This window comes from Anabrus simplex, chromosome 1 (assembly GCF_040414725.1).
Source record: "Anabrus simplex isolate iqAnaSimp1 chromosome 1, ASM4041472v1, whole genome shotgun sequence".
Lineage (NCBI taxonomy): Eukaryota > Metazoa > Arthropoda > Insecta > Orthoptera > Tettigoniidae > Anabrus > Anabrus simplex.
This window is the reverse complement of record NC_090265.1, coordinates 1,642,147,852-1,642,172,293: the sequence shown is the minus strand read 5'-3', so window position 1 is coordinate 1,642,172,293 and position 24,442 is coordinate 1,642,147,852. Positions and strand designations below refer to the sequence as shown.

The window sequence follows — 24,442 nt, the reverse complement described above, 5'->3', positions numbered from 1 at the left end:
GACCTGCACGTCTTGATGAGGATGAAATGATGATGAAGACAACACATACACCCAGCCCCTGTGCCAAAGAAATTAACCAATGATGGTTAAAATTCCTGACCCTGCCGGGAATCGAACCCGGGACTCCTGTGACCGAAGGCCAGCACGCTAACCATTTAGCCATGGAGCCGGACAGTTCCTAAATATTAAACAGAGATAAACATAAGTATTATTTCTAAATACACTGTATAACAAAAAAAATGACGCACCAGAAAAGAATTGTCCGATGGCGATAAAAATCGGTGGATGTGAGGAACAGTCATAGAAAAACAAACGATCAAAAGTGCAGAACAATCAAATGATTTATTGCACAGTTAGAGCGTCACAAAGTGAGGACGTCAATAAGGTGTTGGTACACCCCTGGCCTGGGTGCAAGCTGTCACTCGACATGGCACAGACTGATACAGTTCCTGGATGGTGTCCTGCGGAATTTCGTGCCAAATGGTCTCCAACTGTTGGGCTAAATCGGCGACATTCCGGGATGTTCGCAATTGCCTTTCCATGACGTCCCAAATGTGCTCTATGGGAGAGAGATCCAGCGACCGAGCTGGCCAAGGAAGGATAGGGCAAGCTTGAAGACAGTTCATAGCAACACGTGCAGTGTGTGGCCGGTCATTATCCTGTTGGAAAGTAAGGCCTGGATGTCGCTGAAGGAACGGTAACACAACCGGCCGTAGAATGTCATCAACATACCGCTGTGCTGTCAGTGTGCCAGGAATGACTATCAGAGGGGTCCGGCTATCAAAGGAGATGGCACCTCAGACCATCAACCCCTGCTGTGGGGCTGTGTGGTGTGCGATAGTCAAGGCAGGATCCCCATGCTGGCCTGGACGTCTCCAAACACGTCTGCGGTTGTCGTCAGGGCACCGTTGGAAATGGGACTTGTCACTAAAGACTATACGTCCCCAGACAGCGCAGTTCCACGTTGCTCGAGTGCGGCACCACTGTAATCTGGTTTGACGGTGAACAGGCGTGAGTGGTAAGTTGCGTAACGGGCGGTGCGAGCGCAAATTCCTCTCACTCAGGCGTCTGTTGATAGTCATGGTGGACACATGTGCGGGTACACGCTGGATCGTTGATAATGACGACTCCGGTGCTGTGACAGCTGTTCTGACAATCGCTCTGTCTGCCTGTGCTGTTGTGGCCCTCGGTCGACCACTGCCGTCCTGATGATGATGCCTGCTGTTGCTGACCCACACTTGCTAGCATCGTCTGATCGCCGCATCACTTCGCCTCAAATGTCCAGCGACAGCACTATTCGACCAACCAGCTTCTTTCAATCCGATCGCACGACCTCTTTCAAACTCTGATATCTGCTTGTAATGAGCACGAATCCTTCGGCGTGGCATTCTTACAGCCAACGTTAAGATAGCGCAGTCAAATGCAACAGCTACTTTGAGCATATGCATCAGAATTGCGCCTTATATACACCTGATGCATGCGCAGTTCGGATGCGCGGGAGCTCCCGCTATTCATTCATTGGACACGAAACTTTAATCATTTGCATGTTCGGACTGAATGTCTTTGCATACGTAATTTCCTTACAATTGGACAACGTCTTCCCAGTGCGTCGTTATTTTGGTTATAGACTGTATTTGAGTGTGACTTGATAGTCTGATGATGTTCTTTTAAGAACAAAACCTGTCATTCTTTGTTTAATAATGTGTTTTCTTTCACAGGTATGTTGTAGTGTAATGTTTATATTTAACCTGTGTGTTTGACAGACTGAAAAGCTTTTAAGTTACATTTAACTGAGTCAACACTGGAAAGTATGGCTTCCTTCTTAACAAACTGGGGTGACAATCATAAGTGCAAGTGATTGATTGATTGATTGATTGATTGATTGATTGATTGATTGATTGATTGATTGATTGATTGATTGATTGATTGATTGATTGATTGATTGATTGATTGATTGATTGATTGATTGATTGATTGATTGATTGATTGATTGATTGATTGATTGATTGATTGATTGATTGATTGATTGATTGATTGATTGATTGATTGATTGATTCATTCATTCATTCATTCATTCATTCATTCATTCATTCATTCATTCATTCTCAAATTGTTAATTCTCACATATGCAATCCAAATAGGCAATTGCATTAGATTTATAACTGAATTGTTACTTTGGGGCTGTTAATTTGGTAGTTTTCTACCTTAAAACAACAACAATAACAGTATCACCATTATTTTCCTACAGATTCATTATAAAAAACTTGAAGAAGTCTATGACGAGTTACAGTTAAAAAACTATGAAAATGACCAACAAAACTGATTTTTAAGCTCTAAAGAAGACACTGCTGATGTGCTGAGAGCAGTGGGCACAGTACCAAAGAATGTTTAGATTGATACTTTCACAGCCCATATCAATATGTGTTTGCCAGCCATTAAAAAGTTCTTTGCGGTTCGAGTCACCATGTGTCCTGAAGTATGTTACTCTAATTCATCGGTGCGAACTTCCGAAAATTGTGGAGTAAGTAACTACGTCCTAGTTACAAATTTTCAATAACTAATGGCAACATAGTGCTCCTATTGAAGTAAAGGATCAATGTATACTGCTAGTTTTGGTCGGCCCACTGGTGACCCAACGGAATTTTTTTTGCATCTTCGATTCATATCGCTTCGGGTCACCCTGTATTTGGATTGTTGTCTAACTTATATTTCTACACAGGAATCGCTTGCACAGTTATGGTGAATGAAGCCTACAATGTTGCTGCATTCAGATGGCAGATTGTTGTTTAATATAAGGAGTACCGGTACCACCCTTCTGACATCTCGTGTAACTTATTCCTTTCTACATTGCTCTCAGGTAAGCAAATATAACTTTTCAGATTTTTATTTACTGGAGAAATTGATATGTTTATCATCATCTGTAGATAATATTTACAAGCAAGTTCACGTCCTTTTTTTTTTAGGCAGGAGTCTTCACATTCTAACACACCGGTGGCACGAAAAAGAAAGAGGTTTAGGACGACACTTGATCCCGGACAAATTGCTCATTATTTGGAACAAAGTTATGACAGCGATGGCGATTTCTCTTCAGTATCTGCTGATGACCCTATGTACAGTCTCGTCTTTTGTGATATTATTTTGTTACTAAGCATAATATGAAAATAATTAACATAGGCCTATTATATTCCCAAAAGCAGATCAATGAACGAGAAACTAATATTTACTTCCGGGATCATTTCTGGGTCACGCACTTGTTGAATCGGAAAATTGTCGCAGAGGTAAATACATCGGAATATCTCCTCAACAATAAGGCACACAACAAGTGCTTCAGCATTGTTTTGGATTTCATGAGAAGGTCTAACCAAAGTAAAATTCTTCAGGTCACCGGTGAAAATAATCAATTCAAAGGTCACCGGTGACTCGAACCGATGATAACTAAAGGCAGCATCGGGTCACCAGTCGGCCGATATGACGTAAAATTAAGTCATCAAAATCACTGCCGCAGGGAACGTGTTAAAGATTCACGTAGCTAGTTCTCTTCCCTGTCCTTCACTATTGTTATTTTGTTTTGGTGTTTTCAAAATTTGTACTCTCCTCATCACTAGATGGTTCACTATAGGCTATGTGTCATACTTTCATAAGCTGCGTACACCTGTTACTGTATTTTTCTTACTTCTTTTCACTCTTGTGTCTTCAACCTCATTGTAATACATCCTTCTTTGCCCCCCTCTCTGCCCAATTCACTCAGACATTTCTCTCTTTTTTTCTCTCTTCAATTTTCCTTTTACACACTTTTCTTTTCATCTTCATCTCTATTCTGTTCTTCTATCCTTGTTATAGTCTTTAGTTGCACTTTATTTTATTTATTTCTTCTATCACATTCCTTCCCTATCGTCTTTGATTCATCTGATGACCTTGTTGTCTATTTCACAATGCATATACGTACTGAGTATGAAACATCTTAATTGGAGTTAAGATTGCATCATCACTTCCCACTCTGAAGGCTAGCGCACAGCAAGCCATCTGATAGAGTACCACTTACAATAGACCAATGGTAAAGTATTCTGAAATTCAAACTGCCTTTATTAGAGAAGTCTTCCTTGAGGACAGACTAGATTTTCTGCTGAAGATGAGGAGCAAAGTGTCTGCAAAATGTAAAGAATTTCTCCTTGTTCTCTTGACACAGTGAAATCCCAAAAACTACAGTATCATGTCTATCAAAGAATGGTTGCTAGAAATAATTCCAAATCCTTTACAAACAAATGTATCAATTGAATCAAATCAGTTTATTTGCAATTAGAACTACAACCCTGGTGGCAAATTAGTAGAGATGCACAACATACTCCATTTATTTTTATATAGACTCATTTTCTTCTACAACTAAGCATTTATCATATTGGTGTAGGGTCCATTTGACAGATCAAGGAATGCCATTTCCTATGATCAAAACATCATTGCACTGTAGATGAAAAGCTCTCATGTTGATGTAGATGGCATCATCCTATCATTGTTTTGGTTTTCCAATTGATCTACTTCCGCTGATTTTAAGGTATTGGTAACGGGTGTTGGGTGCTGCAGGTGTGATGTGGCTATGCTGTTGGAGAAGTCTCTCGCGCATTTTCTCATTTACTGAGGCAATGCCAATCTTCTGCTGAATAGCGTAATTTGTAATGTGGTCAAGGCAAGGAGATGTCCATAAACCAATGCAACATACACATTTATGTAACGTGAAGTTGGTGTTTTACTTGTCTCATAACTGTCCTGCAGTCAGCTCAATAGACAGCGACTGGACAAACAACAGTATGGTATATTTTCGACTTCAGGTGTATCGGCATTCTCTTGTCACAGAGCACAGTATTCTGCAGGCAATTTCCTATTCCCTCAATATAACAATAACACTGATGTAACAATACGGTCTGCTTGGGCCTGAAAATATTGTTATATGGAAGTCTATCTGTATTTATTTAAGTAGGTAAACACCTAAGAGGCATATGGTGATGATTTTAATTGATTGATTAGCTTAAAATATATCAAAGAAATAACTTATGTATTGGTTTTCACCATTAATACTGCCCCAAGGATATGGAATATAATAAGTAATTTCTTAATTCACATACCTTAAAAGCAGGTCTCCATCCTGGACTCTTGGATATGGAAGCATGAAACACGGAGAAGTTAATCAGAGCATAAGCTGCCAGGAAGAAATTAGACAGCAATGGAGCAATGGCATTTAGCTGAGCTGTAATGCATAAGATACAAAAATATATGAGAACTGTACTTAAGGGATGGAGATTTTAGGCATACTTTAATTGCAACAGAAGTGATAATGTTAATGACATATGTAAGAAAATAATAATAAGAAATATGCTAAAATTAATTAGTTAATTGATTGATTGATTGATTGATTGATTGATTGATTGATTGATTGATTGATTGATTGATTGATTGATTGATTGATTGATTGATTGATTGATTGATTGATTGATTGATTGATTGATTGATTGATTGATTGATTGATTGATTGATTGATTGATTGATTGATTGATTGATTGATTGATTGATTCATTCATTCATTCATTCATTCATTCATTCATTCATTCATTCATTCATTCATTCATTCATTCATTCATCAGCTCATGTACCTGTGCTTTGCTATAGAATTCTACATTGTATATGGAATACTACGTAAAATACTAGGCTTATACACGTTGTGAGTAAGATTTTATTACATTACATTGCTCTTAGCATTACCCGAGAAACACCATGGGGAGTTTGCCACAAGTCGTTTCTCATGTAAAGTCTGGGTTGACGAGTTTTTCCTTATAATGGCAGGCCCCATTTCCTACTGCCATAGTAAAGTTTGGGAGTTTAGATAATAATGGCAGAACCCATTGTTTATTGCCAGTCACAATCAATTTTGGGAGTTTTCATTACAAAGGCAAGCCCCCTTTCCTACCTCCAGTCACAATCAATTCAACTTCAAGAAGAGATTGATATAGCAAAGCTAAAATGGTTTGGACACATGATGAGCATGCTAGGAGAGAGAATACCAAAGAGAACATTCATGGATACAGAGACTGCAAAGAGGCCTAGGGGATGGCCTAGAATGAGTTAGGGGCCGATGACCTTAGATGTTAGGCCCCTTTAAACAACAAGCATCATTATCATCGTCATCAAGTAGAATTAGATGGAGGAGCTCTGTTGTGGACTGTACTGCAAATAGAGGAGTCACTAGCAATAAAGTACTGGAAGAAGAGTGGTAGAAAGGTCGAGTAAGGTGGAGGGCTTTGGTACACTACCCTACCCAGAGAGAATCGAAAAAGGGAATGGAAGAAGAAGAAGAAATTGTCCTTTTAACGAGTAGTATTGATTAGGTGGAATTATCCCCATTATATAATCAGAAAAGGAGATGTGTATGATGAATAAAAGTTTGATGAACAGTATAAAACTGTCTGACAGAAGACAGAAACATGTCTGATTGTATAGCTGTGAATAGGACAACTGACAGTGAGTACCATAATATTCTCTCTCAGAATCCACTCAGTGGCTAAACTGGCATCCCTGGTTATGTATGGGTCTTGACTGTTAGGGTAGAGTTGATTATTCATTCCGTGCTATTGTCTTGGGAGGTTATCATATCTATTCTCCTAATGCAGCCATTGAGGGAGATATTGAGGATCTCTTCATACAGTGAATAGGTCGTCTTCTGAAATTAGTGATCACACTCGATGATGTGTGGCATTGCGCAGAGTTTCACCAAGATATGGCCAAGGGTATCATTCCGTGGAAATGGAGTGGACAAGAAAGCAGCGATGAGAGTACAGGGAGCTAGAAGTCAAGTAAGAATGACAAAGTTTTTGTGTTAAACTGTAGAAGTATTATAAGGAAAGAAATAGAATTAGGTAATTAAATATATATATAAAATAACTTGCGTTTCCTGACTGACTGACTCATCATCGCCGAGCCAAAACTACTGGACATAAAGAAATGAGATTTTGAGGATACATTTATTTTACAGTGTAGACGCTCACTAAGGACGGATTTTCGGATATTCCTTCGCTAAGGAGGTGAAAAGGGGGGTTAATTTTAAAAATGAGTATATCTATATCTCGAAAATTGAACAGTTTACAGATGTAAAAATAAGTATTTGGAATCTCCTTTGAAAATAAAGAAACATGTACTTTTTTTTGGAAAATCCCCATGTGTGTGTGTGTGTGTGAAAAATGGCTTGAACACCTTTTGTGACAAAACTTTTATTTAAAAAACTGGAGATGTTACAGATATGAAAATTGGTATTTAGAATCTCCTTTAAAAATAAAGAAACATGTACTTTTTCGTTTTTGGAAAATCTACTTGGGTGGGGGTGGGGGGTGAACGGGTGTGACAAAGGGGGTGAATTATAAAAATGAGTATATCCACAGTATATCTAAAAAACATAACATGTTACAGATATGAAAATTGGTATTTAGAATCTCCTGTAAAAGTAAACAGGCATAATTTGTTTTTGGAAAATCCACTTAAGAGGAAGAGCAAAGGGGTGAATTTTTAAAATGAGCATATCTACAGTATATCTCAAAAACATAACATGTCACAGACGTGAAAATTGGTATTTGGAATCTCCTTTAAAAATAAAGGAACACATATATTTTTGTTTTTGGAAAATCCACTTAAGAGGGTTTGTTCAAAGGACTGAAAAAGGGGTTGAATTCTTTTTATGAGGATACTTATATCTCAGAAACTAAAAATGTTACAGTCGTGAAAATTGGTATTTGAAATCTCCCTTATAAATAAAGAAACATGTATTTTTATTTTTGGAAACGCCACTTAAGTGAGGGAGGGGGGGAAGAGTTGAATTCCTTATGTGAGGATACTTATATCTCAAAATTGGTATTTGGAATCTCCTTTATAAATAAAGAAACACGTACTTTTTTGTTTTTGGAAAATCCACTTAAGGGGGGAGGGTGAAAGGAAATGGACAGTATTGAATTCTTTTTATGAGGATACTTATATCTCTAAAACGGAATGTTACAGATGTGAATATTGGTATTTTGAATCTCCTTTAAAAATAAAGAAACACATTCTTTTGTTTTCAGAATATCCACTTAAGGGGGTGGGTGAAATAAAGTGAAAATGAGTTGAATTATTTTCATGAGAATACTTTTATCTCAAAAACTGAAGATGTTATAGACGTGAAAATTGGTATTTTTAATCTCCTTTAGAAATACACATAAAACAATATAACTCTAAGGAGGTTTGACTGGAGGATTCAGAAAGTGATGGAACCAACTAGAGGGAAGAATATTCTGGATGTGGTCCTGGTAAAACCAGATGAGCTCTATAGAGAAACCAAAGTAATAGATGTATCAGTGATCATGAAGTTGTTTTTGTCGTAGTTAAAAATAAATGTGATAGAAAGGAAGGTCTTAAAAGTAGGACTATTAGGCAGAACCATATGGCTGATAAAGAAGGCATGAGGCAGTTTCTAAAAAGTAACTATGACCGGTGGAAAACGGTAAATAAAAATGTAAACAGACTCTGGGATGGGTTTAAAGCAATTGTTGAGGAATGTGAAAACAGGTTTGTACCTTTAAAGGTGGTAAGGAATGGTAAAGACCCACTATATTATAACAGAGAAGTAAAGAGACTAAGAAGAAGGTGCAGGCTGGAAAGAAAAAGAGTCAGAAATGGCTGTGGAAGTAAGAAGAAATTGAAGGAACTTACTAGAAAATTGAATCTAGCAAAGAAGGCAGCTAAGGATAACATGATGGCAAGCATAATTGGCAGTCATACAAATTTTAGTGAAAAATGGAAGGGTATATATAGGTACTTTAAGGCAGAAACAGGTTCCAAGAAGGACATTCCAGGAATCATTAATGAACAAGGCGAGTGTGTATGCAAAGATCTTCAAAAGGCAGAAGTATTCAGTCAGCAGTATGTAAAGATTGTTGGTTACAAGGATAATGTCCAGATAAAGGAGGTGACTAACACTAAAGAAGTATTAAAATTGACTTATGGACAATGACATATACAGTAAGATACAAAAGTTGAAAACTAGAAAAGCACCTGGAGTTGATAAGGTTTTGGGGGATATTCTAAAGACAATGGGTTGGGATATAGTACCATAAGAAGTACTTATTTGATTATTATTTGCATGAAGGAGCTATACCAAATGAATGGAGAGTTGCTATAGTAGCCCCTGTGTATAAAGGAAAGAGTGATAGACATAAAGCTGAAAATTACAGGCCAGTCAGTTTGACATGCATTGCATGTAAGCTTTCGGTAAGCATTCTTTCTGATTATATTAGACATGTTTGCAAAATTCTTCTTCTTTCGGTGCCTATCCGTTTCGGATGTTGGCGATCATGATGGCTATTTTCGTCTTGTTTGTGGCAGCGCGGAACAGTTCAACTGATGACATATTGCACCAGCCTCTAAGATTGTCAAGCCAAGATATTCTTCTTCTTCTTCTAGGACCTCTTTTGCTGTTGATTTTCCCCTGGAGTATTTTTTGGAGTAGGTTGTATCTATCTGTGTTGCGCATTATATGTCCCAGATACTGCAGCCTTTGGCATTTCACTATCTTGATCAACTGAGGTGTTGTGTTCATCCTCCTCATTACTTCCACGTTTGTAATTCTCTGGGTCCAAGATATTCTCAGTATCCGCCTATAAAGCCATGTTTCAAAGGCCTCCAGCTTCTTCTCTGTGTTTTTCTTTAAGGTCCATGTCTCTACACCATATAAAAAAACAGAAAATACATAACAGTGCAGAAGTCTGATTTTAGTCCCTAAAGTTAGATTGTGGCTTTTAAACACATTACTCATTTTCTGGAACACACTTCTTGCTTTTCCAATGCGTACCTTGACTTCTTGTGAGCAATCTCAGTCTTCATTTATTATGGTTCCAAGGTATGTATATTGTTTTACCCTTTCTATACTCTTTTGATTTATAACCAAGTTTATTCCGGAAATATTTTCCTTACTTATACCATGAGTTTTGTCTTTGCAGTGTTTATTTCAAGCCCATATTGGCTGCTGACTCTTGCAATTCTATCCATTAGTGATTGTAGCGCTTGGATAGTATCAGCAAATATAATTGTATCATCAGCATACCGGATGTTGTTTAATCTCACTCCATTTATCAAAATACCTTCTTCTATATCTTCCAAGGCTTCTCTAAATATGTATTCTGAATACAAATTAAATAGTATAGGTGACAAGATACATCCTTGCCTCACTCCTCTCAGGATTTTGACTGCTTCGGTGTGTTCTCCTTCAACTCGCAACACCGCTGTTTGATTCCAGTACAGCGTCTTGATGATTTGCAGATCTCTTTCCTCCATTCCAAAATTAATAACTGGTTTTATAGAAGGCAGTTTGGGTTTAGGAATGGTTATTCCACTGAAGCTCAACTTGTAAGATTCCAGCAAGATATAGCAGATATCGTGGATTCAGGAGGTCAAATGGACTGTATCGCAATTGACCTATCTAAGGCATTTGATAGGGTAGATCATGGAAAACTACTGGCAAAAATGAGTGCAACTGGACTAGACAAAAGAGTGACCGAATGGGTGGCTATATTTCTAGAAAATAGATCTCAGAGTATTAGAGTAGGTGAAGCTTTATCTGACTCTGTAATAATTAAGAGGGGAATTCCTCAAGGCAGTATTATAGGACCTTTATGTTTTATATATATATATCATTGATATGAGTAAAAAAGAGGAATCATTGCTAAGGCTTTTTGCAGATGATGTTATTCTGTACAGAGTAATAAATAAGTTAAAAGAATGTGAGCAACTGCAAAATGACCTCGATAATGTTGCAAGATGGACAGTAGGCAATTGTATGATGATAAACGGGGTTAAAAGTCAGGTTGTGAGTTTCATTAGTAGGAAAAGTCCTCTCAATTTTAATTACTGCATTGATGGGGTTAAAGTTTCTTTTGGGGATCATTGTAAGTACCTAGGTGTTAATATAAGAAAAGATCTTCATTGGGCTAATCACATGTGACTGTAAATAAAGGGTACAGATCTCTGCACATGGTTATGAGTGTGTTTAGGGGTTGTAGTAAGGATGTAAAGGAGAGGGCATATATAAGCCTCAGGTAAGACCCCAAATAGAGTATGGTTCCAGTGTATGGGACCCTCACTAGAATGACTTGATTCAAGAACTGGAAAAAATCCAAAGAAAAGCAGCTTGATTTGCTCTGGGTAATTTCCAACAAAAGAGTAGCATTACAAAAATGTTGCAAAGTTTGGGCTGGGAAGACTTGGGAGAAAGGAGACGAGCTGCTCGACTAAGTGGTATGTTACACGGATCATTTTGGGATCCGTATTGAAAGTATTTGTATTAAATAAAATTAGTTTATTTTTATTGTTTACCCCCCTATTCAATACAATACAATATTAAAAATTAAGACTTTGTCCTTATTAAATTGTCAACATAAAAATTAATGTATTACATGGTACATATTTCGCCTATCAATAGTAGGCATCATCAGCCATAGTATTACCTTAGGAATAAATCAGATACCTGATTGGAAATGACTTATGAACACTATTGATATATAACTACGTCTTGTAAAATGGATGGGAGGTCATTATACAACTATTACAATATAAGCTGTGGTGTACTGTTGGCTTAACAATGATTGTAGCAAACAACAACAACATTTGAGTCTAAAAAACATAACAATTAATTGCAAAATTATGATATAAGGGGGTTGATTCTTGATATTAAAAGTTATTACAATTTTTAACCATATTGTAATAACTGAATATTACCGACACATGGCAGATGCCGCCCACCCTCATTTGGGGGTCTGTCTTACAAGGGCTGCACTCGGCTAGAAATAGCCACACGAAATTAAATTATCATATATTTAGACATGTAAATTACTGCAGATGCATATGTAGTACATTTGGTAGGGGAAAACAAAGTACAGGATCTTTATTTTATAACTGTACGGCAGGAACACTGTAATATTATCACGTGAGGAACACTCAAGCCATGGCAAGCTGATGCATTGTCACGCGTCCACTGGCTGCTAAAATGCACACCGTACCTACAATCTACTTGGCGTCAAGTAATGGTTGTAAAGACCTACTTCTGGTGAGACTAAAAACTTATCTGTTATTAAATGAGATGAAAGTGACGCCTCTCAGTTGTCAAACACACTTGGTATCTCCTAAACAGGGAGTAGACAATCAGCAAATCTCGGCCTGTAAGATAGTCAATATAACTTGCTGCATGTTCTTCTGTAGTTCTTCCCTTGCGCAGGGGTTGTTGGCATGCACTTTTCCTTTTAACATCCCCCACAAGTAACAATCACAAGTGTTTAAATCAGAAGATCTAATAGACAAAAGAGATTTAGAGAAACTTTTCTTATGCTAACACATTTCATCTCCTATTTTTCTTTTTGTTGAAATTTACCCAGTGATGTGGAATTTGTTCTATGTTATGTATTATATTCCTATTTGTGGGAAAGATGCCAGGAAATCTGTGAAACCAGGACTCCTTCACAGAAAAATACTTTGCAAAGCACTCCACAATTAAAACACATTGTTCTAACATAATCATTACTTTCTAAGCAACACTATATTAAAGAAACTACACTGTCACTTTTTTTTTTTTTGCTAGTTGCTTTACGTCACACCGACACAGATAGGTCTTATGGCAACAATGGGACATGAAAGACCTAGGAATGGGAAGGAAGCGGCCGTGGTCTTAATTAAGGTACAGCCCCAGCATTTGCCTGGTGTGAAAATGGGAAACCACGGAAAACCATCTTCAGGGCTGCTGACAGTGGGGTTCGAACCCACTATCTCCTGGATGCGAGCTCACAGCTGCGCGCTCCTTAACTGCATGGCCAACTCGCCCGGTATTTTAACACTTCATTTATCAGTCTCACACATTCACATTTCATCATCCTGCTCAACTGCTGGCCTGCATGTTGCGAGGCCTCCATACAACTACCGTTGCACTTACCTTCTACAACTTTATAAAATAAAGACCCTGTATGTACAAAGAGATTAATTTTGTTACATGTTTTGAAAATCAATTTTTTCTCACAGACTAGTTCAGATCTAAACATATAATTATTATGTGACATTTACTTACCAATAAGAATACATCCCATAGAAATGATAAACACCAGGATATAGCCTCTAACTGGATCGTTGTTAGCTCCAAACCCCACTGAGAAGAAACCAATGAAAGGGTACAGCTTGTCTTTAGCAAGAGCCTGCAAATTGAATAAACATCTTAGAATGGATAGAGAGACTCACAGGTACCGTACATGAAATCTACCTATTATATCACATTTATGATAATTACGTTCTATAAGCTTTGGACACCAACAGCATTGGTAGCTGAATCCTTCATGCTTTTCCAAGGCAGGGATTTGGCCAAGGAGAATTGTTGAGCAAAGGGTTTTGTTGGAATCAATTCTTAACATTATAAATCTCTTTCAAAATTCTTCATATGCAAACAGCAGAATTGGAAAAATTAAAAGCTTAACACACTTTCTTTCCTAGTGTCCACTGTTTTACTATGTTTTCACAATTTGACTCACTCTAGGATGTCTTGAGGGTTGAGGCCCATATCAGCCATGTCTTCCATGATGCGGTCCATCCACTGCTCCAGCCGTCTTCATAGTGGCCGGCATCCTTCTGGGTCAAGTTAGAGGGTAGTTTTTATAACGGAATTTAGGAATTATTTTCACTTCTTCCATACCACCAGAGTCAAGCCTTCATTTTCCTCTCTATGAATGGGGTCAACAAGTCTACGTTGCACATCATGGTCGAGTCAATCCAGTGATCATCGCAACATTTTCATCTTCATAGCATAGAGGATCTGCCTAGGTTTCATCATTAAAGGGCAACTGGTCTTACCACTTTCTTTTAAATTTTTTCCTTCAGGTATTCAAGTATCTTTTTATTGCAGAGGACACTGGTTACCTGTCTCCACTATGACCATGTTGTGCTGACCAGATAGCATCATTATCCGATGTGAACAGAGATGAAAAACGGGTGACGTTTTGTAGGATCTGACCATCAATGGCGAAAGTGCCATTGGTTTGGGGACCACATTCTAAATATTCTGACTTTTGGATATTAAGTCCCAGTCCAATCTTGGCAGCGCTGAAGATGGTCAATATAATGTTATTGTTGATCAGTGTTATGAGCTTTCTATATTGTAGGCCTTCACATTTAGTTTTCTTTTGACTCTGTGATTTGTGAAATGATTTATAGCCTAGACTGTAGTTCCTTATTCTCAGACTTTACAACGTTTTTGCCAGCAGGTATTCAATTGGCCTTTATGATGTACCAGCTGATGTTTGGGCAACCTAACATAGTATTTTGGCACGTTATTCAATAAAATTGTAGTCGAAATAACCTTTCTAGTGTGTGGACTACCAGTATGACTGCGCCAATCTGAAAAGGGAAGGGAGATGTCACAGTATCCAGCAATTACTGCCCAATCCATCTTCTGTGCCATACTCTAGAAGATGTTCCAGAAGATGTTCCAAAGAGTACTGGATAAAATGAACTCAGAAGTATTGTTACCATGTTACCAAATTGGTACCCTACATGCTCTTAGCATTTTTAGACCTGGAAAAGGCTCTCAATTAGGTCCCCTATGATCTCATATGGTAAGCACTTAGGACACGCTGAGTTCCAGAAGTATGATATATGTAGGATGGATTCAATCTGTATGCTGTAACATTGCGAACATGATTTAATATCTGCCTTGATTCTTGCCACCAATTAAAATCGCCGTAGGGGTTCAACAAAGTTTATCACTCTTGCTCCTGCTCTTCAATCTTTGTATACATACAGCAATGGCTGATATTCAGTCTCTGCATCCCTGGACACTCTTATATGCAGATGATGTAGTACTTTTTCAGGGGTACAGCCTTGCACTTTAAGCTCAAGGTGGAAAACTGGAAGAAAAGAGGCTGGGTGAGATTAATTACTGGTTACGCGCAAAAGCAACCCCCAAAGTCATGGATGACAAGCTCCATTTATGAATCTTGGCTGTGTAGTATTGACAAGAAGTGGAGGAAAGGTTAGCAGCAACAATCAGAAGAGACTAACGGATTTTTTCCAAAGGTGTTAACTGAGGTATGTTTCTTGTTTCACTACTGTATGTACTGTATACGGTCTTCTAAAACGTTACTATAATAAATGTTATAATTAAAGTGATGCTGTAAAATAGAGTTTGCTTGTATATTTTTAAATACTGTTAAAATAATGGTTTTTAAAATTTTTTTAAAAATTTACACATTTTGGCATTTGGTCCGTAAGACCATGCTGCCAGCTCTGTACAATTAGAAAACAGGAAGGTCAAAGAGCAACATCTTCCACTTGGGACCTTTCATGGCATTGGTGATAGAAAGCCACAGTACAAAACTTGGGTTGAATGAGGACATTTTAAATACAGACTATAGAACAAATGTATCACAATGTTAAATTGGTTTCACTTAAAAATAATTAATTAATTAATGCTATTTGCTTTACGTCCCACTAACTACTTTTACGGTCTTCAGAGACGCCGAGGTGCCGGAATTTAGTCCCGCAGGAGTTCATTTATGTGCCAGTAAATCTACCGACACAGGGCTGTCGTATTTGAGCACCTTCAAATACCACCGGACTGAGCCAGGATCGAACCTGCCAAGTTGGAGTTAGAAGGCCAGCACCTTAACCGTCTGAGTCACTCAGCCCGGCTCACTTAAAAATTTGGCTATTGCTTGATATATACAGATGTCATAACTGTTGAACAATGACGAAACGGAAGTGGGAAGTGGAACTTTGAGTTGTATAAGCGTTTGATATAAATTGGTCACTTGTGGTTTGTATCTAGTGCATCCTAGAATTGTATGGTTGAGGTCTGCTTCTTGATTGGGGTCAGAGGGACAATTTGGCGAGTCTATAATTTTGAGTCTGAACAGATGACTGGGGTAAGATGCATGTCCAAGTCTCATTCTGATAATTGACGTGATATGGCGGCGAGTTAGAGATAGTAGATTGAACCATGGTTTCTGTGGGATGTGTCTCTGGATAGTGGCGTAATGCTTGCCTTTGATGAGTTGAGTTGTTATCCAGTGGTTTGACCATTCTTTGTAAGCCTGTTCCTTGATGTGGTGTTGGAAGTCCATGTATGGTAGGGGTAGTGCTTGTAACTGGCCTTCTGTAATGCTCTGCTTTGCCAGTTGGTCTACGGTCTCATTGTGTATAATTCCAGTATGGCCTATGATCCACATAAGATGAACTTCTTTTCCGTTTTCTTTAGCTTGGTATATGCTACTTAGGGTGTCCATGATGTATGGTTGTTCTAGTTTTTGAAGTGCACTCTTGGAGTCTGTGAGAATTAATATTCTGCTGAAGTGCTGGACGCCGTACGTGATGGCTGATTTAATGGCAAATATTTCAGCTGTGAATATTGAAGCTTCGTGGGGAAGGGAGAACATTTTGCAAGTGTTGAGTGCAGGGAAGTAGTACGCATAACCGAGTCCTTCTTCAGTCTTAGACCCATCTGTGTATATTTGAGTATAACTGCCCCAATATGCATCGATAGAATTTGTTACTTTTTTGTTGATAATGGTATTGCAGATTATAAAATCTGGAAGCAGAAATGTGGATGGTTGACATACTGAAAGTTCATACCTCTGTCGAAATACTGGAAGCGATGAATCTTGAAGAGTAAGGGGTACAATGTGCTGCAATTTTTGATGCTTTTGACCAATAGAGGTGTCCGTTGTCTTCTGTTTGTTCCTCTGTCACACAGTGGAAGGATGTGAGAGGGTGGTTAGTTATGGACGAGCGTTGCAGAAGAAAGTTGTTGGCAAGCAGATCTCGTCTTATCTGAAGGGGCATTTCTTTAGCCTCTACCAGTAGTGCGTTAGTAGGACTAGAATTCGTGGCTCCGAGACATATTCTAAGTGCACGGAACTGTAGAACATCTAGTTTTTGAAGAACATATTGCGGTGCGTTGCCGAAAAAGATGGAACCATAATCTAGTACAGATCGTATTAACGATCGATATAATATTAGTAGAATGGATGGGTCAGCTCCCCACCAAACTCGACATAATTCTCTGATGTTGTTTAACGTTCGGCCCACTTTAGTTGCCAGGTACTCGACGTGGGTTCTCCATGTAAGTTTACTATCGAGGTATAAGCCTAGTAGCTTGGCTGAAGTCCTTAAGGGAAAGACATATGGCCCAAGATGTACAGATGGTCATGGGGGGGTCTCTCTCTCTCTCTCTCTCTCTCTGGGGAGGGCTTTCAGTCTCTTGCAGACAAATGTTCAGCAGGGGAGTGCCTCAGAGGTCGCACGATATGTCCTCGATGGAACCATGTTGCTCAGCGTCCATAGATTTTATCCTTAAAGTGCCCTGCACGTGTCCTCTGGGTGGTGTTAATAGAGCAGCAACAACAACAACAATAAGATGCCACCATACTGCCCTACTGGGCTTCATGGTTATGACAATTGAGAAATCAACTAAAATAATGAAAATTCAATGAAAGAGAAAATGGGAAAGGGGAGGAGTTAGGCCAGGAAACATAAATATTTCCAGATGAGAACAAAAGGCACCCTGTATTAAATATTAGCGTACCAAGCGAGTTGGCTGTGCGGTTGGGGTCGCACAGCTGTAAGCTTTCAATTTGGGAGATAGTGGGTTCAAATCCCACTATTGGCAGCCCTGAAGGCGGTTTTCCGTGGTTTACATTTAAACACCAAGCAAATGCTGGGGCTGTACCTTAATTAAGACCACAGCCATTACTGCCTTCCCAATCCCAGCCCTTCCCCATCCTTCTGTCGCCGAAAACCTTTGATGTGTTAGAGCAATGTTAAACAAGTAGGAAAAAATTTAAATATATATAATAAATCAAAGAATCATACAACATCACACAGTAAAAATGAAGATCTGTTCCACATCCAGTAATATTGGACCTTTATATTTTCTTATGTATAAGTGTAATGAACTGGAATGACAGACAATTCTTTTTGTTGATAATATACTACACAGAGTATTAAGTAAATTACAGGATTGTGAGTGACTGCAAAAAGACCTTGGCAATGTTGTGAGATAGATGGCGAACAACATTTTTTAAAAACTTAGTTTACGCCCCCATTGGAGCACTTTAATCAGTCATATAAATTAAAGTCTAATAGTACTAAACAGAGTCAGCTTTTCAGAATCTTCTGTTCCCAAAACTTCTTCATCCTGTTGGACCTGGCTGCCCTTTGGTTGTCAGTAATGGTGTACTTCCTTCGTTCGAATATCATGAGTTTGAATCGTGTAAGTGTTTATTCCCTGGAATTCTCTTCTCTTCCCTGCCTTCAGTTTGGAGCATTGATAATGGTAGTTTCACCAAGAGGAAAAGTCCTTTCACTTCTAATTACTGTGTTGATGGGGTGACAGTACCTCATGGGGATCACTGTAAGAACCTAGAAGTAGGAACCTAGGAAAGATCTTCAGCAGGGTAATCAATGAGGTTGTAAATAAAGTTTCATATGGTTCATATGGTTCTGAGGGTATTTAGGAGTTGTAGTAAGGATGTAAAGGAGAAGGCATATAAGTCTCTGGTAAGACCCAAATTAGAGTATGGTTCCAGTGTATGGGACCCACATCAGGATTACTTGATAATGAACTAGAAAAGATCGAAAGGAAAGCAGCACGATTTGTTTTGGAGGATTTCCAACAAAAGAGTATAGTGTTACGAAAATGTTGCAAACTTTAAGCCGGAAAGATCCTCCACTGATAAAGACTGTACCTCACAGGAAGTAGACTCTTACTTTGTGCTGTAACCACACTGCAATTTTATCTCACTAAAGCATTAGGCAACAAGATGACAGGTAATTGTACAACAGGAGACAGATAGACGTAGTGATGGAAGTGTTAAATAGCACGCATGGTTGATAATATCACATATCATTACAGTACTCCTTACTTGCCCGCTATGACATGTTACTTAGCGGAAGGTGAAACTTTTGTGATGTTGAGATCACAAGCCAGGCTTGAAGGAGCAGTCCGTCACAAGAGACTAACATCTTTGGCCTGCCCCACCCTTGAGCAGGAAACTCTTACATATTTCTCATACCATTTGGTTGAAAGCTATGCATGGCACCTCAGAGGAACACCCTAGTACGCCCCACATTGTGATTTAATGTAGCCATCAGAAGATGGTTAGATGGATATTATACTGAATGTAGAATTATGGAAAATATAAGGACAAAAGGAAGTCAAAGTCCAAATAAAGAAGAAATGTTGTTGGATAGGAATGCGAAAGCAGGTTTGTACCTTTAAGGGTGGTAAGGAATGGTAAAGACCCACCTTATTATAATAGAGAAATAAAGAGACTAAGAAGGAGGTGCCGAATGGAAAGAAATAGAGTTAGAAATGGCTGTGGAAGTAAGGAGAAATTGAAGGAACTTACTAGAAAATTGAATCTAGCAAAGAAGGCAGCTAAGGATAACATGATGGCAAGCATAATTGGCAGTCATACAAATTTTAGTGAAAAATGGAAGGGTATGTATAGGTATTTTAAGGCAGAAACAGGTTCCAAGAAGGACATTCCAGGAATAATTAATGAACAGGGGGAGTGTGTATGTGAGGATCTTCAAAAGGCAGAAGTATTCAGTCAGCAGTATGTAAAGATTGTTGGTTACAAGGATAATGTCCGAGATAGAGGAGGAGACTAAGGCCAAAGAAGTAATAAAATTTACATATGATAACAATGACATTTACAATAAGATACAAAAGTTGAAAACTAGAAAAGCGGCTGGAATTGATCAGATTTCTGGGGATATACTAAAGACAATGGGTTGGGATATAGTACCATATCTGAAGTACTTATTTGATTATTGTTTGGTCGGAGGAGCTATACCAGATGAATGGAGAGTTGCTATTGTAGCCCCTGTGTATAAAGGAAAGGGTGATAGACATAAAGCTGAAAATTACAGGCCAGTAAGTTTGACATGCATTGTATGTAAGCTTTGGGAAGGCATTCTGATTATATTAGACATGTTTGTGAAATGAATAACTGGTTCGATATAAGGCAGTTCGGTTTTAGGAAAGGTTATTCCACTGAAGCTCAACTTGTAGGATTCCAGCAAGATATAACAGATATCTTGGATTCTGGAGGTCAAATGGACTGTATCGCAATTGACCTGTCTAAAGCATTTGATAGGGTGGATCATGGGAGACTACTGGCAAAAATTAGTGCAATTGGACTAGACAAAAGAGTGACTGAATGGGTTGCTATATTTCTAGAAAATAGATGTCAGAGAATTAGAGTAGGTGAAGCTTTATCTGACCCTGTAATAATTAAGAGGGGCATTCCTCAAGGCAGTATTATCGGGCCTTTATGTTTTCTTATATATATAAATGATATATGTAAAGGAGTGGAATCGGAGGTAAGGCTTTTTGCGGATGATGTTATTCTCTATAGAGTGATAAATAAGTTACAGGATTGTGAGCAACTGCAACGTGACCTCAAAAATGTTGTGAGATGGACAGCAGGCAATGGTATGTTGATAAACGGTGTTAAAAGTCAGGTTGTGAGTTTCACAAATAGGAAAAGTCCTCTCAGTTTTAATTACTGCATTGATGGGGTTAAAGTTCCTTTTGGGGATTATTGTAGGTATCTGGCTGTTAATATACGGAAAGATCTTCATTGGGGTAATCACATAAATGGGATTGTAAATAAAGGGTACAGATCTCTGCACATGGTTTTGAGGGTGTTTAGGGGTTGTAGTAAGGAACTAAAGGAGAGGGCATATAAGTCTCTGGTAAGACCCCAACTAGAGTATGGTTCCAGTGTATGGGACCCTCACCAGGATTACCTGATTCAAGAGCTGGAAAAAATCCAAAAGAAAAGCAGCTCGATTTGTTCTGGGTGATTTCCGACAAAAGAGTAGCGTTACAAAAATGTTGAAAAGTTTGGGTTGGGAAGAAGTGAGAGAAAGAAGAAGAGCTGCTCGACTAAGTGGTATGTTCCGAGCTGTCAGCGGAGAGATGGTGTGGAATGATATTAGTAGATGAATAAGTTTGAGTGGTGTTTATAAAAGTAGGAAAGATCACAATATGACGATAAAGTTGGAATTCAAGAGGACAAACTGGGGCAAATATTCATTTATAGGAAGGGGAGTTAGGGATTGGAATAACTTACCAAGGGAGACGTTCAATAAATTTCCAATTTCTTTGAAATCATTTAGGAAAAGGCTAGGAAAGCAACAGATAGGGAATCTGCCACCTGGGCGACTGCCCTAAATGTAGATCAGTATTCATTGATTCATTGATACTTTAAGGAAGCCTACTGGAGCCATCAAAAGATCAGAACTTGATTGGAATCTGCAGGGTGTTCAAAGGTGGTTGCCCTCCAAAAGAAGACCTGGAAGAGGATGATGGGGGAATAATTCATGAAGGTGGGATAGACATTGCATGAGCTAAAGAGATTGGTCAACAACAGAACTCAGTGGAGATGTTTAATGGATGCCCTAAGTTCCAGGAGGAGTAACAGTCAAGTCTTACCATATAGAAAACTTACTTGTAAAACACGAGGAGCTCCAACTAAACTGGCAATGGCAGAGGAAAGTGTTGCAGCAAAACATCCTCCGTAGATAAGTGGTCCCCACCAAGATATTAGCTCCATGGCCTATAGAAATACAGAAAGGATAAAATCCATCAGTAGCCTTATAGATACATTTACTTCAGGGGCCAATATTTTCAACAACAAATTATTAAAAATGAAGGTTTTTTTCTCATCCAGAAATATAACTGTCATATCTTCAGTGGAGTGCATTGATTATGATGATGATGATGATGATAAGAGTAATTTATTTCAAATGCACTAAGTTAACAAATTAAGGATGTACAAGACAATATTTATGAGAAACAATGAATTATACCTAATTCATGAAATACCATAAAATGGGACTATTGCAAACTGTCCACTTCATGGCCGTATCGATGAGTATAATAAACAAATTAATCTAAAAAGCCACCTAATCGATACTTTATTTCTTTTGCCTTTGGCAAACTTAAAAATACATTAACAAACACAGTACATGTTTTGACCGCTTAGTGGTCATCTTCAGCTGTATATAAAAAATCTTAGATGATAACATTTAAAAGCAAGCACATTGGATCTTAAAACTATATCCCATGGGAATCCAAAAACTATTGTTCTAGATGTTTTAAGTGAAATGGAAGATGAATGATACTTAAATTACAGTATCGTTTACAATTGTGTTTAAAAACTTAAATGATGAAAAACATATTTAAAATATTTAAAAGAGTCTATGGTAAAATTCTTTTTGATAACATTAGGTGGCGTGAATAAAAAGTTCGTGTTTGTAATAATCTTCAGGCATTTGTGAGAAAAATAATAATTAAAATTCGCGTCTGTGGTGATGTTAAACACTTTGTTTTTAATAAACATACTTTAAAATATTCTAAAGTGTCTATGGTAAGACACTTATTCAAAAACACTTGTGCTTGAATGAAAGTTTATGTCATATGCACCAGTCTTCATATATTTATTGTTTATATTTAATAACTTCCTTGAGTGATATTCTTGTGGTTAAAAGGCCGTGTCGACTGTTTAACTTCCGAGAATTGCTCTTCGGAATGTGATAAAAGAAATTGTGTTAGTCGTTTAACTTGCTAAAACCCTGTGGTGGCTTCTGTTATATAAAATGGCGATCTGATTTGGGCAGCTTGCCTCGCGATCTGTAACCAGCAGGAGATCATAATGTATTAAAATATGACATATGATAAAAGTAAAAAGCTCCGAATTCTAAATAGATAGCGGGAAGATATTTGTATTCGAGATTGCGTGGCCTTGACTTACCTTATCTGGCAAATGTTTAATCCGCGTTGCCTCGGAGAACTGCCTTCGTGCACGACCTAGTGTGATAGCGGTGTGACATGGTCTGATTGTTCGTGAAATATTCCGGAGAAGGGGGAAGTAGAGTTGTGTCGTCATCTAGTACGTCTTGTGAGGGGGGAGGGATTACTGGTTGTGTTTCAGTGACGTCGTGTTCGAGTATTTCATTTGTTTGTCTTGTTTGTTTACTGTTTACCATTTCCACGTATTTACTGAATTGTTCGTATAGGAGGTTTTTTCGTTCGTTTCGTTTAGATTCTGTTCCCTGTTCTCTAGTTTATCGAGAGTAATGTGGATGTTTTTTAGGTTATTCATTAAACTTCCTTTATTAATCCTACTGATAATTTGGAGATCTTGTCTGATGTTGTTGATAAAATGGGACGACATCCAACGCACTTTGCAGTTTTTATAAAATAATTTTTAGTATTTTGAATTTTCAGTTTTTTCTTCTGTGAGTGTTCTTAATTACTTCACTGAGATGAACACTGAGAATCTTGTATTGACTCTTTAGAAATGAACCACCCACTCCATGTGGGGCAAAGTTACCTTGACCAATCAAGAGAAAGAGAAAAATTTTAAAAATTACTTCACTACTTTTATTATTTTAAAAATATTTTTCAAATTATTTTATTATTTTAAAATTAATTTTAAAATATTTTTATCTTTCTCCGGATTGGTCAAGGTAACTTTTTACTATATACCCAACATCTACAGATGACAAAGGGGACCCCCCAGGGAGCAGCCCACAGATTACCCTCTACAATAACTTTTTCTTCTGTGACCACAACTTGTTGACCATCCAATATTTTTCTTCAATTGTTGTTTTGGCTATTCCATATTTTTCTGTAGCTCTTCTGTACAACAACTGCCCAGCTTTAATATCTTGTAGAGCATTTTGAAAGTTTCTGGTATCATAATTTCCCCTAATAAGTACTCCGAGATGCCTTCCATATCTTTTGGGCATCGTTCAAAGTAGCAAGTAGCAATGAAGATTTTACACTAAAATGCACCTAAATATGATGGAGTCAGTTATTGTTGGATAAACAGTATGAGGTCATTATTGAAAGCAATAATAGAACCAGTCACCCTACATGATTGCCAACAATTAGAGCCATTCTTCAAATCTGTGGAGAAATATCAAAAAATATTAAATCATTATTTAGCACGCTACAAAGTTATCTTAAATATTAGAATTAATTCAACCCCAAGTAATTCTATCAAGCCCCTGTGTATAAAGGAAGGGTGATAGACATAAAGCTGAAATTTACAGGCCCGTCAGTTTGACATGCATTGCATGTAAGCTTTGGGAAAGCATTCTTTCTGATTATGTTAGACATGTTTGCAAAATTAATAACTGGTTCAGTAGAAGGCAATTCGGGATTAGGAAAGGTTATTCCACTGAAGCTCAATTTGTAGGATTCCAGCAAGATATAGCAGATATCTTGGATTCAGGAGGTCAAATGAACTGTATCGCGATTGACCTATGTAAGGCAATTGATAGGGTAGATCATGGGAGACTACTAGCAAAAATGAGTGCAAATGGACTA

At 38.0% G+C, this 24,442-nt stretch overlaps 1 protein-coding gene across 2 annotated transcripts in view; it reads right to left on the bottom strand.

Annotated features, from left to right (window-relative positions):
* Positions 1-24,442, bottom strand: part of LOC136858650 (bumetanide-sensitive sodium-(potassium)-chloride cotransporter) — a 289,427-nt gene that overhangs the window by 34,959 nt on the left and 230,026 nt on the right. For both annotated transcript variants that reach the window (XM_067138364.2, XM_067138362.2), the window contains exons 9-11: positions 21,555-21,662; positions 13,118-13,241; positions 5,118-5,239 (exon numbers count right to left, since the gene is read on the bottom strand). In XM_067138364.2, the coding sequence (XP_066994465.2) occupies positions 5,118-5,239; positions 13,118-13,241; positions 21,555-21,662 (354 nt within the window). The remainder of the gene's footprint in view (positions 1-5,117; positions 5,240-13,117; positions 13,242-21,554; positions 21,663-24,442) is intronic.